The sequence below is a fragment of the Ursus maritimus genome (genome assembly GCF_017311325.1).
Source record: "Ursus maritimus isolate PB19 chromosome X unlocalized genomic scaffold, ASM1731132v1 scaffold_X1, whole genome shotgun sequence".
Lineage (NCBI taxonomy): Eukaryota > Metazoa > Chordata > Mammalia > Carnivora > Ursidae > Ursus > Ursus maritimus.
The window spans coordinates 109,862,876-109,886,281 of NW_024423319.1; the positions used below are offsets into that span (position 1 = coordinate 109,862,876).

The 23,406-nt window shown below is 40.1% G+C and overlaps 1 protein-coding gene across 1 annotated transcript in view; it reads left to right on the forward strand.

The window, feature by feature from the left end:
* The window catches only part of ADGRG2 (adhesion G protein-coupled receptor G2), a 71,518-nt gene that overhangs the window by 18,273 nt on the left and 29,839 nt on the right, over window positions 1–23,406 (forward strand). Inside the window, exons 2-11 of the mRNA XM_008696426.2 lie at window positions 5,080–5,115; window positions 8,146–8,184; window positions 8,295–8,318; window positions 9,968–10,006; window positions 11,950–11,991; window positions 14,220–14,273; window positions 17,556–17,608; window positions 18,657–18,712; window positions 21,716–21,755; window positions 22,244–22,281. Of these exons, the coding sequence (XP_008694648.2) occupies window positions 5,080–5,115; window positions 8,146–8,184; window positions 8,295–8,318; window positions 9,968–10,006; window positions 11,950–11,991; window positions 14,220–14,273; window positions 17,556–17,608; window positions 18,657–18,712; window positions 21,716–21,755; window positions 22,244–22,281 (421 nt within the window). The remainder of the gene's footprint in view (window positions 1–5,079; window positions 5,116–8,145; window positions 8,185–8,294; window positions 8,319–9,967; window positions 10,007–11,949; window positions 11,992–14,219; window positions 14,274–17,555; window positions 17,609–18,656; window positions 18,713–21,715; window positions 21,756–22,243; window positions 22,282–23,406) is intronic.

Genomic DNA, 23,406 nt, shown 5'->3' on the forward strand with positions numbered 1-23,406 from the left:
AGTGGGTGAGAAGTCGAATGTAAAGAACATTAAGATCCTTTCCGATGAGAAGATTCTGGGGTTCTAATAATTCACTCACATATGAGGCGATCAAGGCCTGGGCCTAGAAGGGGGCAGTGGGCATGGGAAGAAGGGACAGATGAGAGAGCGATTAGCGAATATTAATAATAATACCCTACATTTATTTTTTTATTTTATTTCTTTAATATTTTATTTATCTATTTGACAGAGAGAGAGAGACATCCAGCGAGAGAGGGAACACAAGCAGGGGGAGTGGGAGAGGAAGAAGCAGGCTCCCAGCGGAGGAGCCTGATGTGGGGCTCGATCCCAAGACCCTAGGATCACACCCTGAGCCAAAGGCAGACGCTTAACAACTGAGCCACCCAGGCGCCCCAATACCCTACATTTATATACTAGTTTATGGTCAACAGAGTTTGTCATTGGAAGCAGGATAGAATAGAGACTCAGAGGGTAGGCTCTGAAGTCGGACTGCCTGGGTTCAAATGTCAGCTGTACAGTGAATTACTGGTGGGGCCCAGTACACCTTGCCCAGACTGTTTCTCAAGCCGTAACACAGACTGATGTTAGTGAATTTATGTATCTCATGGAGTTGTTGGCTGATTCAATAATCAGTGCATATGAAGCGTTAAGCCTGGCTCACAGGAAGCATCAGCCACTGTTTGCTATTGCTATTTATCACACATACATCCTCTCTCTTTAATCCTTGCAATAGCCCCATGGTACAGGGAGAAGAATGCGCCGGACGGATGCCTGGACATGGAGGTGGGAGGTGGGGGAAAGGGAGGAGTCGGGGGTAATGATCCAAGAGTGAGCATTTGATTTGTACACTCAGCTCTGTGGCTGAAACGAACTCTGGGTTTCCAGGCCCTTCACTTAATCCCTGTGGGATATTTTTTTCTATAGAGGGTGTTTCCTTGCAATTCATATTTTCTATAATTTTAGAAAACTGGATTTCTGAGTATGGTAGGAAAAATAATGGCTCCTCAAAGACGTCCCTGTCCTAATGCCTACTATCTGCAAATACGTTACCTTATGTAACAAAAGGGACTTTGCAGGTGTGATGGAAGTTAAGGACTGTGAGATGGGGAGATTATCATGGAATACCTGGGTGAGCCCAGTCTAATCCTGGGAGTTCTAAAAAGTGTTAAGAGGAAGGCAGAAGAGTGAGTGAGAAGGATGCCCCAGGTGAAGGAGTCCCCCCTCCCACCCCATCCCACCGTTGCTATCTTTGAAGATGGAAGAATGAGGCATGAACGAAGAAATGTGGGTAGCTTCTAGAATCTGGCAATGGCTCTCAATTTATAGCCAGCAAGTAAATGAGTACCTTGGTCCTACAACTGCAAGGAACTGAATTCTGTAGTAACCCAGATCAGCAGGACACAGATTCTCCCCTAGAGCCTCCAGAAAGGAATGCAGCCTGTTGACACCTTGATTTTGGTCTGGTGAGGCCCATATTGGACTCCTGACCTACAGAACTCTAACATCACACATTTGTGTTGTCTTAAACCACTAAGTTCATAGTAATATGTTACAGCAGCAACAGGAAGCTAATACACTGAAATTTCCATCTTAAATTATTTGACTGCTGTTACCAGCAACACCACCAAATTTGGCAACTCAGCGGTATAAAAATGATGTGGGGTGATGAGGGAGGAGTACTGGGATATACGGAGTTGGAGAGGCAAAGACAGTAAGGCGTTCACATGGCAGTGCTCAGACCACACTTGGCCTCGTGGGATTGGGGTTGAGGAGGTGGTGGCAATAGCTGAGAAAGAAAGTGCCAGGGAGGTGACGGAGGGTAAGAGACTGTTGAGGAGGCGGGTTTCTTGAGTTTCCAGTTTCTGTTTGGCTTTCATTGTAAGCATATGCATGCCAACTTCCTACTCTTTGTAATTGGAATATGTGCACTTTGTTTAAAAAAAAAAATCATTAGAGTCATATTGAGTGAACTTTATAGACAGATCATAATAATTTTATTTATTTATTTATTTATTTATTTATTAAAAGATCTATTTATTTTAGAGAGAGAGAGAGGGAGCATGGTAGGGAGGAGCAGAGGGCAAGGGGGAGAGAAACTCAGGCAGACTCCCTGTTGTGCATGGAGCCCCAAGTTGGGGCTCGATTCCACAACCCTGAGATCATGACCTGAGCAGACACCAAGAGTTGGACGCTCGACTGACTGAGCCACCCAGGCGCCCCCAATAATTTTATTTATTGACTTAAATTGAGACTTTAATAAATGAATAATGCTTTAAAATGTGCTCTTTGTAGGTTTCCAAAGGAAAATCTGAAAAATTTAAATGTTTTTCCTTTCTTTGTTTATGAATCCTTGTAACAATGGAAATGTTTTGTCTCCTAAGAATGGCATGGAGCTCAAATGTATGACTCAGTGGAAATGACGACCACCTCTGTGGTTGTAACAAATGGGAAGTGAGTTCGGAGAGAGCCCAAGAGAAACAGGCAGATAGGAAAATGCAAGGCCTATGGGGACATCTCTATTTTGGACCAGGAGGAGTGATGGGGAGGACTGTAATGAGAGACAGAAAAAAATGAATAAAATGTTAGTCACTAAGCAATCAGGCCCCCAGAAGAAAAAAAATGCCAAGAGGAAAAAAAGTGGACAACAACGATTTAAAAATCTCTGGCTTTTATTAGCCGGATTTCCTCCCTTCATCAGTGTAGATCGTTGCTGGGAGCCCTGCAAGATTCTGAGATGGAAGAGGCCAGCTCTGCCTACGGGTCAGTGGATTTGGCAGTGGAGGAGGTTTGAACCACTGGTGGCTATGGTCAGCCCCTGGGCAAAATTGTAGAGGCAGCAGTATAAGCCTCTGTTGGACTTAAACATCACTCTCTACCCCTCTTTGCTGGTATTGAACTCTTCCTCAGTGCCTTCGTGCTCTTCCATGCCTGTGCCACATTCCCGGCCCACTCCACCTCACCTACCCACACTGATAAGTGTCATTCTCAGAGTAGCCCATATTGAATGTTGATTCTTCCCATTACTTTTCAACATGACCCAGTATGGTAGGTCTTTACTACATGATGGGAAGAATTTGGCCAATTGGAGGTAATTCATACTAAGGTGTGAATGACTGATTTTCCCTTAGTGCTCCCAAGAGTATTTTAAGTAATTAAGCTCCCGTTAATAGACTCTTTAATTGGTGGAATATTAAAGTAGCCTGAGGGAGATATTGAAGGACAGAGATTAAGAGGGGGCAATTCCAATTAAATTGGGGCATCGAGGCGCTAACTACTCTGCATACATTTGCCTTGTTGTCTGCAATTGGGAACTTGTGCAATCATTCAGTCTTGCTTTCAAGCGGAATTGCGTTTTAATGATCCCAGAAAATAATCATTACCCTACCACTTCAGGAAAACAGGCTTCTGGAGCCTACCAGGTATGTTTCACTGTGCAATTTTAGTTTCCAAACATACATACTCTTTTTTGTTAAAGATCAATTTATTTATTTTAGAGAGAGAGAGAAAGAGAGCACTTGAGAGAGGGGCAGGGGGAGGAGAGAGAATCTCAAGCAGTCTCCCCACTGAGCAGGGAGCCCGACACGGGGCTCGATCCCACAACCCCAAGATCATGACCTGAGGCGAAATCAAGAGTCAGATGACCAAACGACTGAGCCACCCAGGCGCCCCCAAACTTATTATTTTTTAAATTGTATTTCAAGATACCACTATAGAAATAATCTTTCCTTTGTAATTAAAAAAAAATTAAAAATTTTAAGATAATACTCCACATGGGTGAGAGTTTGGGGAAGTAACACTCATGTGCTGTAGAGGGTTGCATAAATTGGTTTGTTTTCTGTAGGGCATTTTTGGCAATCAAAATCATGGAATTTCTGACGGAAGCAGCCAAGTACGTATTGCAAAAATTTAGCCAAAGATATTTATTACAACATTGTTTATAATCATGAAAAATTGTGCCACTAAAATGAAATTGGTTGTGTAAATTAATGGTACATCCAGTCAATGAAATGCTATACAGTGATCACAAGTTAGGTATCGTGGAAAATTGTTTAATAATATAGAAGAATATTCAGGATATAGTGCCATGAGAAAAATCAGGATACAAATAGTTTATGTGATATGATCTTTCTCACACACATAAATACATATATACATATATATTCATATATCTATATATATATGGATAGGAAAATGAAGAGATAGAGAAAGCAAAGCATATATGCCAAAATGTTAATGTCATTTATATCTGGGTGGTGAAATCATAGATGGTTTTAATTTACTTTTTTGTGTATTTGTAATTTATCTGAAGTTGTTCGACGAAGTGCATATTGTTTTTTGGAGAGAAAAAAAATAGAATTTCTTTTAAGGACTCTGAGCATCCTCTGAAAGAGAGTGACAGCAGTTCTTGTAGTTTATAAACCCAGAGGCATCAGATGTGGTTTAACTCCTAAGAATGAAGTAGCGGCTTACTAGGTATAATACGAAGGCTGTGCTAATAGATACACAAAGAAGCAGAGTTCATGGAAGTTTCATTTACGCAGATCTATACCTTTACTTTTACAAATTCTTTTCTTTTTTTACAAGATTTTTACTTAGAGAGAGGGAGAGCACAAGTGGGGGGAGGGGCCAAGGGAGAGAGAATCTCAAGCCGACTCCCTGCTGAGGGGGTGGGGCTCGATCCCACCACCCTGAGATCATGACCTCAGTGGAAACCTAGTCCGATGCTTCACCAGCTAAGCCACCCAGGCGCCCCTTTCCTTTTACAAATTTTATTGAATACTAGCCAACAATTGAAGTTTTCAGTCATCATTTTAAGTTTCAAGTATACTAAATCATTGTATAACAGAATAGAGAGAGTACCATCACCAGTTAAATTGGAAGAATTGCTTCACCGGAGATGTGACTAGAGAATTGAGTCGAGAAGTACTGATGAGGCTGTTGAAAATAATTGTAAATTAATACACTGCCCTCTTTTGGTAGCTATTTGCAATTCATTTTACATTCGCTCCTGTTAAAGATGTTCATCTACAAATTCATGCACAAACTAAACTAACTTTAAATCACCTTTTTCCTCAACAGAGAATGCCGATAATTCCAGTTTGTTATCACCATCTGGTAAGACTGTTATTTCATGGCTTTGGGGAATTTCAGGACAGTATTCCAGAAGTTCTCCATGCAGTACAGCATGTAGTCAGATATAGCAAAATTGCTTTTCTCCACACAGGTTGATTCAGTTGTGTCATTAAACCTACACCTGCAAAGTCAATAAACAAGAGGACAGGCAAATTGGTCCCCCCACATTTATGGACAAAGCTGAGGAATAAAGTGTGGGTTTTCATCTGGGGGACTGCTTAGGTTCTTCACCATTATTTTTAGTACTCTAGTTCGTGGGTCTCCTGTAGAGTATTGAGAACACAAACCTGCTGAATGTTCCTATATATTTGAGGCATTAGATGCTCTCTTCAATATACTTCCTCAGTCACTTTGTAAATTTTATTTATTTATTTTTATTTTTTTAAAGATTTTATTCATTTATTTGGCACAGAAACAGCCAGTGAGAGAGACAGCCAGTGAGAGAGAGACCAGCAGGGGAATGGGAGAGGAAGAAGCAGGCTCACAGCGGAAGAGCCTGATGTGGGGCTCGATCCCAGAACGCCGGGATCACGCCCTGAGCCGAGGGCAGACGCTTAAGGACTAAGCCACGCAGGCCCCCCCTCCTCAGTCACTTCTAAACAAATACTTTTCCAAGGACTTCTGAGGGCTTAGCCCTCTTGAGAACGGGAAGGCAAATAAAGAGACGTTTTTAACTAAGACCCTCTTGGCAGGAACCAGGAATAGAACCCACATTCGAGACTGCTAGCTGGAACCGGAACTGGAACTCAGGGATAAAGTGGTCCAGCCCCATATGGTGCGACTTGATGAGATAGTGAAGCCTGAGTAACTTACCTAAGGTCGCACAGCTCCCTGCCCCCATTATGCACAGGTGGCACGTGGCTTTTCTGCCTCCTCCTTCTGCGTTCTTTCTGGTATACCATATGTTGTAGAACAATCTTTTATGGTAAGGAGTGAGTCAACTCACATCCTATCCTTAGCTGTATCAAAATGAGCTGCTGCTGTCAATTCATTTAAATAAAATTAATAACGATAGCTATAACTTCTTGTGCACATACTACATGCTTAGGAGTCTCTAGACATCCCACTCAGCTTCCAGTCTTGCAGTATGGGAATTATTATATTCACGTTCTAGACGAGGAAACTGAGGGTCAGCGAGGATAAAACTTGCTCATGTTCACACGTTCTGTGGACCCAGACTCCTTGTGTTTGAACTGGGCCACTACCCTTCCACCCTGTTGCTAGCTGTGTGACTTTGGGCAAGTTTCTTCACCTTTCTGTGCCTCAGTTCCTTCATCTGTAAATCGGGGAATAAAATAGTACCTGCTTCATAGAGTAGTTGGGAAGATGAAATGAGATAACATATGCACCTGACCCAGAGTAAACCCTCAATAAGTAATAATGATCATTATTATGAGTAATTAAGTAATGGGGCAAGGATTCAAACCAGAACTGCAAGCCTCCAAAGCCCAAGCTTCTTTGTGCCAATTTGCCCCCTTGCTGTTAAGCTCCTAGGGTAAAATGAACCACTGTATTTGTCTCCTAGTACAGTAGCCATCATCTGACTTAATCATGGTGATATCTTAGCAAAATCCTGTTTGCATGGAAATAGGGGGCATGGACATTTGGAGGCACACACTGGTTCCAGTCTAAGCCTGAGTTCTGGGTGCCCTGGGGGAGAGTGGCACTAACTGTGCACATCCAGGGACCGGCAGGGGGGTGTGCACTCAGGCCTCTCTCACCGTTCATCACCTTTCAGAAGAATTAATATTTGCTAATTAAAAACCAGCTTTTGCCAATGATTTTGTTTTGCCCCAACAGCAAAGGATTCCATATCCACACTTTGAATCTTATTGCTCAGGAACTGTCTTATTTCTCAAGAAATATCCTTGGTGGGGCGCCCGGGTGGCTCAGTCGTTAGGCGTCTGCCTTCGGCTCAGGGCGTGATCCCGGCGTTCTGGGATCGAGCCCCACATCAGGCTCCTCCGCTGTGAGCCTGCTTCTTCCTCTCCTACTCCCCCTGTTTGTGTTCCCTCTCTCGCTGGCTGTCTCTATCTCTGTCAAATAAATAAATAAAAATCTTTAAAAAAAAAAAAAGAAATATCCTTGGTAATTAAAAAAAATGTAGTAAATGATAAAATATGGAAGCAATAATGTAGGACAGACAGGGTGTGTGTGTTTCAGCCAGCGCATGAGCAGTCTAAAACAGACAGGCCTGCCAAGCGCCTTGACACACCCAAGTGTTGTCCTTACCCACTGAATATCAGTCTGCCTACTGTGAAGCTTGTGTTACTTGTAAAATGTTTGTGTTAACTTTTCCTGTGTATACGTAGAAGTCAAGCCATAGGATCTTTTTAATATTTAAACATGCAAAATGTGTGTAGTAGCTTGACCTCTTAGTGTAAGTGGATTTACTCCATGGAAAATTTATAACTTGATTGATTGTCTTAATAGCAGCCATATTTTAAAATAACTTACCAGGAAATTGTGTTAGGTGGTACTGTACTGAGTGATAGCAAAGTTGTCGGTTTTTTTGTTTTTTGTTTTTGTTTTGGTTAAATCCTCAATTCACGATGGTAAGAGTTGCGGGCGTTATTATAACAGAATGGAGCCAATGTGCTGATATGTTTCATAATTGTAGTTTGACAATTATTCAAAGTATAAAATGTTTTCTAGAATTCTCTGGCTGAAAAAATTTGAAAGTGGTATGTCACATATTTTGCTGTGGTTTCTGAACTTATTTCCATAATATTTCATAGGTAGGAACAGGCTTTGAGGGATGAGTCTCAGATTCTTCGTCTGTAAAATGAGACAACTGCACTCTTTTTATTTCTTGAGTTCTTTCTCTGTAATTGTCTGGTTAAGTGTATATTCTCTGAGTGATTATGGGGCTTGCAGATTCATATTGGTCTGATAGCATGTTGTCTACTTCTTTCCATAATTCTATCTCAAAAGTCTTAACTTCTTAGAATTCAATAAATAATTGTTTCAAAATATTAATTTGAAAATTTTGTTGTTTTTTTCCTCTTACAGTTGAATCATCTTTTGTTGGTTTTGTCCCCTACACCAATGGTACTCCAGGCAAGATTTTGAAAAAATTCAAACCTAGATTTAGCCCAATTTGTTAAATTTTGGATTTAATTATACCTTTCTATTGTTTTTTTTCCCCCTCGGGACAAAAGAGGTTGAAACTACAAGCCTAAATGGTAAGAATTTTTCTGAAGCGAGTGAAAATTGATAACCCTTAATATGAATATAAGTGTAGTGAGTGGTGTTGAAGGTTTTCATATTCAAATAACACAAAAGAAAAAACACCCCAAATCAAACAGAGCCTCAGAACTGTCGACCCTAGAGAACACCCTCAACTTTCCGGTTAAGTGAAAACATTCTTATTATCATGGAGGGAGGCCAGCCCCCCACCACGCTAACTATTCTGTGAAAAAGAAGAAATATTGATGACACTTTGAGCATTCCGTTTCTTTTGCTTTCCAACACAATGCCAGCACATTTTATATGACAGATTCTTTAAATGTGGAAAACACATCCAGTGACTTCAATACGATTCAGCATGGATTTGGAGGCACAGAGTGTTCAAAGACAGCCTTTTTACAGATGATTTTATCAATTTTTAAGGAGCACGCCATGAAGGAAAAAACCTGGCTTCTTTATCCTGCCGGAGAAGTGGGCTGTGTTTGAGGGAGGTGGACAGGGCACATTCTGTGCCTTCCACTCTGTGGGTAGACAGCCTCCATCTTTGTGCAGCCCAAAACCAATGCTTTTCACAGTCCTTCACTTGGTTAAAATAAAAATCTCACCATGTTGTTGGTGGTTAAGGAACTAAAGAATCCTAGATGGAATTCACACTGATCGAAACGGGTTTAAATTCATATTTGGTCCAATGGGAAAGGCTAGATATTATCGTTTTTATGTTTAATTACTTTTTCAAGTGAAAGAACATCTTCAAAATAGCTTTGGCATTAGTTTTTGGATCCATTGTATGTGGGTTTTTAAGTGTGATAATATGTGCCTTTTCCCCCTAAGGTTTCATCCAGAATAATAAATTACAGAATGATTTTTATTTAAAGAAATAACAGAATAGATTTTCAATTGAATGTTAAGGGAAACAAGATAAAAATGAGATTTTTTTTCTAAAAGGTAGTGAAATATAATGTTCAAGAAGTTTAATTTTAAGCTAGAACTGCTTAAAGATTGCTTTATAAGAGTGTACCATTAAGCATCCACAGGGCTATATATTAAAGTTGGTATTAACTGGAAATATATCCCTTAGGGGCTTGCATTATAATGGAGTATAAAAGGGACAAAATATTAAACAACATAAATGGGTTTATTTAAATCTAATATTATAGAAGTGTTGCTATGTTTTAGACACATCACCTGTGTTCAGGAAACACATTTTATTTTATTTTTTTAAGATTTTATTTATTTATTTGACAGAGATAGAGACAGCCAGCGAGAGAGGGAACACAAGCAGGGGGAGTGGGAGAGAAAGAAGCAGGCTCATAGCGAAGGAGCCCGATGTGGGGCTCGATCCCATAACGCCGGGATCACGCCCTGAGCCGAAGGCAGATGCTTAACCGCTGTGCCACCCAGGCGCCCCAGGAAACACATTTTAAAAGCACGAATACTTGCTCAGGAATTGTGTCTGGGGTTTGGAGCATGGTTAGTGTGTGGCTGGGTGGGCAGCACATACATTTGACAGTGTCAGTTGGCTTTTGCAGAACTCTCTAGCTTCTCTAGGACTTGGGGAAAAGTGAAATATTTAAGGAAGCTAGAAGATGCATGTGTTTGTTAAGCATATCAATAATTAGGCTAAATTTTCGTTACTTTATTTCAGATGCTACTTCGAGTGTATTATCCACTTTAAACAAAACAGGTAATATCAAGTTCTTTCTAAATATAATAGCTCGTCTTCTGTGCCTTGCTGGGTTTCTCACTGTGTGGTCAGTCTTCTGGGTTGCTAAAGGTTATCTCCTTGCCTACTTCCTGTGCCTTCAATTGTTGATTTACTGCTCATTTCACTTTGACCTTGTCATTCTGGAGTTATCATATTCCTGAACTTCCAAACTGTTGTGACCGTAGCTCTGCATTTAAAATAACATTTAAAAAATTGTAATAGTAATATATCTTAGCTCATAACAAATGGATAATATAGAAAAATAAAATGAAAAAATACAAATCATCTCTAATGTTACTTTTCTAAGACTATTACTGTTAATAATTTGATATATTTCCATTCAGGATCATATATACATATACACTGTGTGTGTGTGTGTGTGTGTGTGTGTGTGTGTGTCTTTTACACAATAGTCGTAGTGTATATAGATTTTTATGTCTTGCCCTTTTGACTTCATATTAAATTATAAGTATTTTCCACTGTTCATTAATATTAATGACTTGATAATATTCCATTGTGTACCGTATGTTGAACATTCTTAAAGCTGTTTCTATTTTTTAATAGAAATTGTTGCAATGAACATCCTTGTGCCAGCATTTTGCATTCATTCCTGATTTCTGTAGGATGCATTCTAAGGATTGGACTTAATGGGTTAGCAGTATGAATATTGTAAGGTCCTTGATATACCTACTGCTCAGTTACTTTCTTGAAAGCTTGTCCCCAGTAACATCCTGTCAGCAGTGATTGAGGATGTCCGTGTCACACTGTACCTTCGCTGAGAGCTGAGACTATATCATATATTACTAGATCTTTCAATTCCATAGGTTTTGTTTTACATTCTTGATTAGTGAGGTTGAACGGTTTTCCCCAAAAGCACTTTTGTTACTAGAACCGGAAGTTCATTTCACAGATGTGTTTTGTTTGCTCTGGGAAAGAAAGTAACAGGGCAAACCAAATAATATATTTAGAAGATTCTTAATGATAATGCAAAATACTGTCAGCCTCTATAATTACCACCAACCATTGCCCATGAGTCAGTCATACATTGAAACGGGAACTCATCAATAACACCTGACACAAATGAGGTTTCAGAAACTGTTGGTATAATGTCATCATTCTTAAGTGCTTCTCCAAGATCTGAGCTTTGTGTTTTCTTCAGAATTTGCCACTCACCCTAGCAGACAGAACTTTGCAAGTCTGTGCCCCAAACGTAGCCTCTTCTAGTTGTCCATCCCTAAAGCAAGGATTTCTGAACCTGGTTCTCCATTATTTGAGAAATGAACCACGGGCTCTGTCCCCAGAGTGTGTTGGGAAGATATTTCTAAGGTTTGCTTCTTCAGAGTGTGTTCGTATTTGCCTGTGGTTTGAACTGTTCTGTCCAGATTCTGCTGTGAGCTTATTGTACAACTGTAATTGAGTGTTTCCAACCTTTTTGAGAATAATTTTATCTACTGACACAATAGCGATAATATTATGTTAGCTCTTAGAGAAAATAGCAGGACACTTTCTTGATTATAGAGCATGCGGTATTTTAGATCTTGTGTTTCCATTAAGTTTTATTCTGAATCACCTTTTCTTTATAACCTGTCATCTGAAGGTCCTGATAGTGACTCAATTCTACATTAATTTGTCCCCTAGCAGCAGCGCGTGGAAACTGCAGTAGGATGATACAAACAGTGGGGTGCGTGGTGGGTGTGAGATAACTGGGTAAACATGGGAATACAAATCCCAGACTCACCCTATTCCAATGATACATGATCTGGGTATGCGATTCCCATTTATTCAGCTGCTGGGATGACCAGTAGTGTCTGAAAGGTGTCAATAGTATGATTTTCTTAGCACTTCACTAAAATGATACTCGTGGCAAATTGTTTTTTAAAAAGCAACAATTCTGCTCTAATATTTAAATTGCTTCTTTGCAGAAAAAACTAAAATCACTATAGTAAAAACCTTCAATGCATCAGGTATGACTTACTATCAATATCCAGACTTTCTTTTTTATAACTAAAGTAAAATGAAACAAATGGCTGGTTTCTATGTTTTCTTTCTCTTTTTTCCTACTTTTCAAAAATGAAATCTGGTCTTAATGAATAGATGTTTGTGCACTGGGTAACTGAAGTTGTGCTAAGTGTTTGGGGCTATATAGTCATGATGAGACACAATGCCCACTCTCAAGAATGTTCTAGTTCGGGGGAGAGACAAGGCAAACAAAGAAATAACTAACATGAACATGTATGCAGATAAAGGCAAATGATTACACAAGTGTTTCTGACATGGTTAAGAAGCATGGGAGATAAAAGGGCTGGTGCTAGTGGTTATCAATGGGATTAAATTTACGAGGGAAAGATTCTTAGAGGAGTCAACCTCAAACTCTTTTGAAATCAAAAAAAGGGATGTACTTTTAAGTACCTGGTGCAAGACTAGGAATACGTGATATGCTTAACAAAGGCTTCTGGTTGATTTAAAGCAGGGGTTGACAAACTGGCCTGCAGGGCAAATATGGCCCACTACCTATTTTTGTAAATAAAGTTTTATTGGAACACTGCCATGCCCATCTGTTTACATGTTATCTATGGCTACTTTTCTTGTACAACGAACAGGAGAGTTGAGTAGTTGTGACAGAGACTGTATGGCCCACAAAGCCTAAAATATTTATTATTTCACCCTTTACAAAATTTTCTCACTCATGACTTAAAGGATGACCTGTGGCCATGTACTTGGGGGAAATTACAGATAACAGCCCTAGCAACGGGAAAGAAAATTCTCAGGGTTAATGAGCAGCAAAAGACACACATCACTGGAAACAAAAGTGCCACTAAAATTTAGAGAAAAATGAGAGATGATGGAATGTAATACTTAGTGAACAGTAGACTGATGGTTGTAGAGAACATTTAAAGCATTACTACCCACCATCTAAAACACGTGTATTTAAGATGAAATCTCTCTTTTGGTGTGGGTAACATTGCTGTGAAACAATATAGAATTCTGCATGTTGGGTAACTTTTGGCACCTAAATTCAGTTTGCTCACAGAATCAAAACTCTTTGTTGAAGCATGATGCCCATTCAGCAAATGTCACCCAGATCATTCTGGCAGAAACCATTTCACATGCGCTAACACAAGTCCTAATTTGAGTTTGTGTCCGAACTTGTTCTCTTAAGAAAAAAAATTAAGCACTCATAAAGTACTATGGAAATAAAATAGCAATTAGGCATTGCATACATAATTCTAAACAAGCCAGACCTAACAAGGACAGCAAAATATTCCTTAATATAACAATCTTTTCCCCTTGGCCCTTTGCTTAAGACATTATCAGCATTTGCCCCTGACATTTATTATAGATTTCTTATACTTCGCCAAAAGGATGAAATTTATGAAGGCGAGATTTTTAGGGGAGTAAACCTTGAGCTCTCTTCAAATCAAAGAAGAGATGTACTTCTCCTTTCACCAAAGGAGCAAGTGTTTTTTAGATGAATATGTGTGAAGTTTTTTGTTCTAACATGGCTTGTTTTATCCCCCATTTGTCTCTCCCTCCTTTGTATGCCTGTGTAGTCTGTTTTGCTGGCCGTCACTCCATTTTGCCCTCACTATAACTTTTTATTTACTGGCCACTATCACTAGATTGCACGCTCGTTGAGGGCAGTGTCTGTATCTGGAACCTTCTAAAACCTGTAGAATATGGTAGTTGTTCAGCAAAAAGTTTTTGAATTTTGTGGGTTTTGCCTAGGTGCGATGACATCATGACATTGATGTTATTTCTTAACATATATTTGCATAAGGAAATCAGAACAGCATTAGAGCGTTCATGAATGCTCAGGAAAGGAAAGAGCATCTATGAGTAAGGGCTATTGCACTTAAAGTCTCTATGCTCGATTTGCATTCACTCTGTTCTTTTTGTGTTAGACAAGAGAGGGATTAATTGGGAACAGGACAACAAAAATTTTGAGGGAGGAGTAGGGGATTAGACAGTGACATACTAAAGAATAGTAAAGAATCAAGTTCTATAGCTGACCAGCTAAGAAATGAAACCTCTCTCATTCCTTTAGTCTTTGTGGAATTCATCCAGCCAGTTATATCCAACTTACAATATTTTTGGTCCACGTTTGATGCCTAAATCTGTGAATTCTCTTGACAATGTAGGATATAAATGTAGGTGTTGACATGTTTAACCAGCTGGGTTGTTTCCTTTGCAGGAGTCAAACCCCAGAGAAATATCTGCAATTTGTCATCTATTTGCAATGACTCAGGTTAGTTCTTCTGTACATTACACATTAGCAGATAAATGAGCTCCAGAGAGAGAAAAGGTTTGTTTTTCTCCTGTTGAATATGTGATGTGTATCTCTCTGATCTGTCTCTTTTCATATCGCCTGGCTACTAAGAAGTCCCAAATGAAAACAAAAACAAATTTTAGATCTGCCTGAAATTATCTTCCCGTTGCTTAGTGAGATGATGGATTAACTTCCTTAATATGAGAACACGAAGCTCTACACCAAATATTTTTCGCCATAGCTTTAAATCCGTAAGGAATACCCTTAGAGTTGGTCCATGAATATAACTAGTAATGAACTTAACTATCGAAAGCCACTTCTGATATACAGATCCCTCAAGCTTTTCCATAGGATCTTAAGTATTATAGCTTAGACATAGGGTGTCATCTTTTGCTAAAAGTAAAATAAACCGCTCTACTAGAATGTTGAAAACCTCACGTACACCTAGTTTAATTGGATGCTAATTCCAGTAGTGCCCAGAGTGTATTTTGCCATCTTTAACCCAGACTGTCCACTATTTTTTAAATTGAAGATGGAAATCTCTTGAGAACACGTTATTTTTGAAAAGGGAATATTTTTGCTGCCAGAAGGAATGAAACAACCATTTTTCTCACGTTGGTTTGGCTCTCTGGGTTCCCTTCCTTATTAAAACCAATGAAAGCAGATGTGAAAAACATAAAAACATGGTGTGGCAGGTCAGAATTGGATCACAGGAAGAGAGAGGAGGAAGGTAATGAAGTATTTTGTCATTTTAAAGTCTTAAAAAAGAATCCTTATAGGAATGTTTTCCGTTTCTTCTGTGCCTTTTGTTCTGTTTCTTTTAATAATTTGTTTTAAAAACATAGGAAACAACTTCAAGTAAAAAAAGTTAAGGTTGAAAGGTATTAGAAAACAAGAAAACTTTGTATTCAAAGAATGGTCCACAAACATTTTCTACTTGTGTGAATGTGAGATTTACATATATGAGCATTCTGCTGATAGCATGCGCCAGGTAGAGTATAGTAGGCAAATATTAGCTGGCTTTGATTAAAGGGAAAAAAGACTTGTTAGATACATTTCACTTTCACATATTGTGTAACTCGTCCTTCTTCTTCTCTCCCTCTTCTCTTACCCTTCTCTTACTGAATTCTCCATAATTTCATTATTTTTACGCTTCATCTGTGTTTTGAACTGGTGACTAATGTCTAGTTTAGTGTTATGTCTACATGATGTTTGATAACTTTGAAAATTGAACATTTAGTTAAAAAAAAAAAACAAAAAAAACTATGGTCATCTTGAATAACAGATGCCAGGAAGCTAGTTGCAGTAATGTTTTCCCCAATTAAGTGACTGAATTGACCATTTGTTTTAGTGTCTGGTGAAAACAACCTCATCAGGGAACCAAGTCTTTTGGCACCAGAAATTCCACAGTATCCTGCCAGAAACTAGAAACCTTCATTGCTCGCAGGTTCCAATCTGAGTTCATTAAGGGAAACGGAGGCTGGTGAAAAAACTGGGAGCTGACCAGGCAGTGTTAGGCTGCGGGTCAAAAGCTTCCCTGTTGCTCTTCTACTATTATGCTCCCAGCACATTTATGAAATGCAACGTGCATTCCACAAGACTGAAGGATGAACTTGGAGAACAGACTGGTGAGGGAGAGAAGCTGTGGGTGTCGGCATGTGCACACACGCGTGTGCATGCTAAATACATTTTTAATAGCTAAGGGTTTTTTTCCAAAATGGATAAGTAGTTCTATGCATATATCAAGTATCTTTACTTTTAATAATTGTGTACTGCATTAATTGAGATTTCAGTATCGATATGCAGAAGTTGACGTTCTCGTGCTCGCTTCGGCAGCACATATACTAGAAGTTGACGTTCTCAGTAGCAAAGTTGCTAAAATAGATAAATCCTGTTAGTCACTGGGCCAGTGGCTTTGTCGGCCATTTTAAGTGAAAGTGGACCATTGGGTACTTGGCTGTGGGCATCAGTTGTACTTTAGGTTGCTATAAAAGATGAGCTTAAAAGGCATTCAACCCTCTAGTTCAGGAGTTGACAAACTACTGCCCATCGTCTAAATAATGCCTGCCACGTGTTTTTGTAAATAAAGTTTTATTGGAATATAGCCATACCATTCGCGTACATATTGTTTGGCTGCTTTCCTGCTACAAATGCAAATTTGAGTAGTTCTGACAGAACATGTGGTCCACAAAACCTCAAATATCAGATCTGATACCAAAAAATGGCTGACACCTGCTCTAGTTTGTATGACCTCTTTGCCTTCTGCCCAAGAGGCCGGTTTTCTATCTCTGCAGATTATGAAGTGCACACAGTGTACTTCTGTTAAGCAGTGTCTATTTTCTTTTTTTCTGATCGAGTCGGAGCCCCTCCAAGTGTATACCCTGTAGGAAACAGGTTGACTGAAATTGAGTTCTGTATTTCCTGAAGTGAGCATTTTAAGAACAGAGTTTTCTGGCATTTCTGAGATGAAAGCCACAATGAGTTGTTCAACTGAAGAAAGGATTCTCCCTGCATACTAGTCAGGTTTCAAAAGCAAAATCTTAACTTTGTTCCTAGGGGAGAGATTGCACTTGGTAGCTATATTAAAAAAAACAAAAACAAAAACAAAAACAAATGGCCAGGAATAAATAGACTCTCATAAGGCTGCTTAATTTCTGAGAAACACTTTTTTGCAGTATGTAACTGCAACTAGAAAATCCAAAAAGTTTTTTTTTAAAGATTTTATTTTATTCATTTGAGAGAGAGAAACAGAGAGAGCATGAGCACAAGCTGGGGCAGAGGGAGAGGGAGAAGCAGGCTCCCCGCCAAACAGGGAGCCCAATGCGGGGCTCAATCCCAGGACCCTGGGATCATGACCTGAGCCGAAGACAGGCGCTTAACTGACTGAGCCATTCAGGCATCCCCCAAAAAGATTTTTAATGTTAGAGCTGGTTCCCCAAGTTAGCATCTTCATGAGAAACAAAGCTCTGATGAGCAGCATGTAGTATTAAAATTTCTTGACAAGGAGGCAAGTTTTTTCTCTTTCCACATTTCCACACAGAGTTTATGGTTCGCATTTTCTGAAAGTTGTATTGATGGTCATTGAGTACCGTTCTAATAGAAAAGACAGTAAATGTGAGTAATTGCAAAGAATTTGATGAAACCATTTATTTTATTAATTTGATTGTTCACTATTAATCTGATAATCTTTTCTTGTGTTGTATTAATCCTTAAGTTCTAAGGATGCAAGTCTCAAATTTTGTTTTGCAAATTTATTTTTAGCATTTTTTAGAGGTGAGATAATGTTTCCATATGAAGAAAGCAATGTTACCCAGGTAGGTTTTAAAGATTTTTTTTATTGCAGTCTTAGAAGAAAGCAAGTGCTTTTGCATTTAAAGATTTGTTTAAGGTTCAGATTATTCATGGTATTTGGCATATTTGCTTTTATGACCAAATTTAAATAAAATATCTGTTGTTGAAGTACTAGCTTTGTCAAGAAGGTTTGCCTTCATAATAATCATGGTACTTTGTTAATAAGCATATTTCAGTTTTCACTAAGCTTGCCTGCTAAATGTTTATATGATGGAATCCTATGGTTAAAATTTTTTTTTAAAGATTTTATTTATTTATTCGACAGAGATAGAGACAGCCAGCGAGAGAGGGAACACAAGCAGGGGGAGTGGGAGAGGAAGAAGCAGGCTCATAGCGGAGGAGCCTGATGTGGGGCTCGATCCCAGAACTCCGGGATCACGCCCTGAGCCGAAGGCAGACGCTCAACCACTGTGCCACCCAGGCGCCCTGCTTTAAAAATTTTTAAATTATATTAGAAACTTGTAGCAATAAGAAATATCTTGAATCTAACAATAGTCTTATGAATGTGATCCTGTTCCGCCCCATGGGGTTTTCAGATGCAGTAGTCTCACACTTCCCATGACTTATATTGGTTCAGAGGATCCCAGCTAAATGTGGTTTGTTCATTCACTATTTCCTGAGCACCTACTATGTGCCTGGCGAAGAGCGAGGTGCTAGAAATGCAGTGAAGTCTGCTACCAAGTTCCCTCTTTACACTGGGATCTTTGCTTAAGTCTGGGACCTTTCACGTGGAGAGCTTTAATTGTATTCTTTTGGGGGAACCCTTGGAATAATGGAATTAACTAGCACATTAGACTTGCTGATTCAGAGTATTTTTGAAAGGAAATATAAAGACCAAAACTAGCTCAGTCAATATGGATTTGATCGTTGGCTGGGTAATACTCCATGCCTTCAGTCTTTGGGCTGTAGTTCTTTGGGTGGCCAATGAAACTGAAGACCAACTTCTTGTTAGAGAGTGTAAAAAACCACACAGTATTTGTTATATTCTTAATGATTTTGTGCTCCTAACAGAACCAAAATACGGCTAATGGCACCTTATCTGGAGTCCTGTCTCTAAGGGAATCGAAGTGAGTAATCTGCTGCTTGATGTAAAAGTTAAGACATCAACTATGGAAAGATACTTGTTGAGCTATCTTTACTTTTGGAAACTGAGAATAGGAAATAGACCCAAAGCTTATAAAGAATTGGTTCTTGAGTTCTTAGCAAATAGACCCGTCAACTAATAGCCCCATGAGGCTGTTCTCTTTGATGCTCTGTAGCTATGTAAGGGGTCAATTTGAATTGGTATTTGAGCTTTAATATGATTTGGTAGCCAGAAAGGTTGGAAGAGAGTTCAAGGTGGGATGCCATGTATTCCGTTCGTTCATGCTTTCATGAAGAGTCAGTCATTCAAAAGTCAGAGAGAGGTCTTCGTGAAGTAGGTACCAGCTTCCAGGGACAAGCACAGACAATGAGAAATGCATTACAAAAAATAGATGCTCCCAGTCAGACACAAGGTCAAAATGTCAGTCTAGGCCCACAGACAGTCTTACCTGAGTGTCCCTGGGAGGGGAAATGTCAGGTCTTCTTCACCCTCAGGCCGGGAAACAGCATGGGAGATAAAATCCATCTACTCTCAACCTGGCTACTACCCCTCAAAGGAGATTTTCATCAGCTTTTGAACCAAATCCAAAAGCTCCAGCCTGTATCTGTGATGACATTGAAGGAAAAAAAAACCTTTCCTAGGTCAAAACAAAACAAAACAAAACAAAAGAAAACTCCTCTTAAGGGTCATTCTTTCAATTAGCATTTTGACCTCCCACTGAGTCAGCACTGCCATAGATGGAGGGGAATTTTCGAGGGAAATCTTCGGATTCCTCCTGGGGGCTATCACACATCTCTAGGGCTCCCTGGAGTGTGTAGCGCAAACAGTTAAACTAGTGAGAACTGGGATGGACAGGAGTGGTATTTCTGTCCTTGAGGCCTATTTTTTGAACTCCTGATAAAAATGTAGCTTTCCTAGCTATTCAAAGTATATGTGTGAAATAAAAAGCAGAAGATATCAATGTCCTAGAAGTATCTTAAACTTTAGATGGGAAACAATATTGATAAGATACATTTTTAAATTTTTTTACATTTTTAAAAAAGATTTTATTTATTTGAGAGACAGAGAGCCCGAGAGGGAGGAAATCAGAGGGAGAAGCCGACTCCCTGATGAGCAGGGAGCCCGATGCAGGGCTCGATCCTGGGACTCCAGGATCATGACCTGAGCCAAAGGCAGACACTTAACTTGAGCCACCCAGTGCCCCAAGATAAAATTTTTTAAACTCACAAATTTATAAACAGAAAACAAATTCATATGCTTGTAGTTCATCTTAATTACTAGACTTGAAATATAGAGGAGTTCATTTAAAGCCACGAAGCATTTGTTGAGCACCTTAATATGTGTTTGGCCTTGGGGATAAACCCAACTCTCAGGAAGGAAAACTGGTTCTAGAACAATGGTTCTCTACCCTGGCTGCATGTTAAAATCACCTGGGGAGCTTTTAAAAATCCTGATGTCCAGGCACACTCTATAACAATTAGATCAGTATTTGGGCCTGGGACACAGACGTTGGTATTTTTGAATGCCCCCCAGGTGGTTCCATCATGAGGCCAATTTCTAGAACCAGTAGTCCAGGGTCTGGTAGGATAGACCTAGGATGCAAACAAATAACAATACAGTACAATCCCTACAATGAATGTGATGTATCCAGGGCACCAAAGATGTTCTACATATCTAAATATAGAGCAGGCAGAGTGGTTGGACTTGAACCCAGGGGCCAGGGAGACCCCCGGAAAGGTAGCCTCTGAGCACAGTTGAGGAGGAGCGGCTTCTGCCAGCTAGAAAAGCTAGCTGACTGCTTAGTGTTGCCATAGTCCTTCTCTTCTTTCCTCCAGACCTTCCCTGGAACCACCTAGAATTATTGCCCATTCCGTGGAGCTGGGTTTCTCAGCCTCCGCACTATTGACATTTTGGACCTGATAGTTCTCTATTATTCTGGGCTGTGTTTACACTGTAGCATGTGTAACAGATCCCTGATCTCTATCCACTAGATGCCAGTAACACCCAGCCCCCAATTGTGACAATCAAAAACATCTCCAGATATTGCCCAATGTCCCTTGGGGGGTAGAGTCCATCCCCTCCCACCCCAGTTGAGAACAACTGCCTTAGAGTGAATTCTTCTCCTCCTCCTTCTCTTCCTCCTCCTCCTTCCCCTTCTCCTCTTCCTCCTCCTCCTCCTCCTCCTTCTCCTTCTCCTCCTCCTCTTCCTCCTCCCCCCCCTTCTCCTCCTCCTTCTCCTCCTCCTTCTTTTTTAAAGATTTTATTTATTTGAGAGACAGGGGCAGAGGGAGAAAGAAGCAGTCTCCCCACTGAACAGGGAGCCTGACAGAGCCTATCCCAGGACCCCCCGATCATGACCCTAGCTGAAAGGCAGATGCTTAACCGACTGAGCCACGCAGGTGCCCCTAGAGTGAATTCTTTAACTAGATTTCTTTTATCCTAACTTCCCATGAAGCTCTTCCACACTGAAGAAATAAAAGTGTTGTTTGAGTGGGGTTGGAGGAGAGGAGTGAGGGAAATCCTGGAAGAGAAGTGGTGAGGAGGGGAAGGGGGGCTGGAGAGTGCTAGAGGGCAGGTGGGATCAGGTGGAGAGGGAGTGAGGAAGAAATCAGGGGTGCGGGGCCCCATGGTGAGTGGTGGGCCCCTCTCAGAAATTTTGCCTCGGGCCATCTCTTCTTTAGGCCCTCTGCCAGGAGAAGCTGTCTGGGAACCCAGGAGCCTAATGAATGACAAGAGTGTTCAACCATAATTTATATCTGGCTGTTGGCTAGAACTGATACACTTCTGTCTGGTTAGTTTCCCTTGTCATATAAATAATTTATTTTTCTCACATAGGAATCTCTTAGTATACCCAGTGTTTCTTCAAAGTGAACACTGGAAGCAATAAATACCACAGGCTTAATTTAATTGCTAAAAATCTAACTTGTTTTGAATTTAACATCACCAGTGATCTCCTTCATGTCAATTTCTCTCGTTTTTTTAACAGACGATCAGAGCTAAACAAAACCCTGCAAACCTTAAGTGAGGTAATCATAGTACATCCTATACCTTGTTTATAATTACTGTTTCTTTTTGGGGGGAAAGCATGGAGTTCTGCGTTCCTGAGGAGAAATGTATTCGAACTTCCCCAAATCTGTCATATGAAAGATTGACTAGCCTAGTTCCATTACTCCAGAAATCAGAACTGCATGGATCCAGAGTCAGAACTGGAAATCACAGTGGATGGCTGTTACAAGGGGATAGATTTTCCTTCATGAAAACCAAAAGTTTCTTAAAATGAGGGCTCCAGAATGAGCTCCCTTGTGTGGTAGTGAGTTCTTGACAGTAGCAGGATGCAAGCAGAGCCTGTTTGCCCTGAGTAGCTTTGATGATACGTCAGGAATCTGATAGCAATGTGAATTGAATGATCCCTAGGGGTTATTGTGACTCTAAGATTCTGTGGTGCTGTGGTAAGTCCTGGGTTGTTTTGTCTGACATTCTCAACTGTCATATATAATCTGTTTGTTTGTTTCAGACTTATTTTATAGTGTGTGCTACAGCAGAGGCCCAAAGGTCAGTCACTTTTAATACTTTTATCCATATTATTTCTCTACTCATGAAAAATAAAGTATTGAGGGGTATTAGGTTGTAAATTCAAATGTGTTCCTCTAAAATAAATACATATTCCTGCCATTGTGGATACACATTTTTATTCTCTGAAACACTCATCACTCTGTTACATCCATCTTCCCATTTCTTTATGAATCACAGAGGGGTGGTTGGGACTGAGCCATTTGCCTCTGGTGCGGTGATGCGAGGGACTAGCAGTGTCCTTAGCCCCGAGGACCACCAGTATAACCAAGAAATGGCTCCCAGCGGTCCAGTCTAGTGAAGGCCAGACAGAGAAGAAGGAATATAATACAGTGCTTGGGAGAAGAAGGAGAGGGGGGAAGAAAAGATTGGAAAGAAAGAGAAAAGAAGATAAGAAGTGTGCAGGGATGAGTCAGAGATTGCCCGACAATTATTTGAGGTTGCGCAGATGATCATGTTAAATTGTATCCATCAGCTGTCTTGGCTGCAGAAGCTAATGGCTTACATAGGTCAGTAATCTCGCCACCTGAATCCTGAGCATTCTGTGAGAGTACAAGTCCTCAAAAATGACAGTTTCTGCTCGTCAAGCTATTCACTGGTGCACATAATGGCAATTCTTCATGAAATCGTAGATTGAATCCCTGTCCACTATATATATTTAGTTCATTTCACTTATCCCTTTGGGTTGTTTGCAACATTAATATTTTTTCATGTAAATCAAGACTAAAGTAAAAAAAAATGTCTTAAGTTGCTAGTTATCTGATAATCTAGATTGAATTGCCAGAGAGGTTTTGGATTTAAGAGACCTCGATGTTCTTCCAGTATGTGACAGGGCTCCCATGATGGAAATTCAAATGCCTACAGATACCAGGCAAGTAGCCAGCTGGGGGTAAGACTCTGGATGTTAAGATGCTTGTCTTTGCAAACAAGTTGCACCCCAGCCAGTTCATAGTTCCCGCAGGCAAAATGAATCAGCAGTTGTGTGTGGTCACAAGGTCTCTGGTTTGCAACCTCGCCGACTGTCAACCTCTATCACTGTCTCATCGTCAAAAGTCGTGGGTGTTCACAGGCTTATTGCGCTGTCATTCCAAGTTCACAGTATCAGTG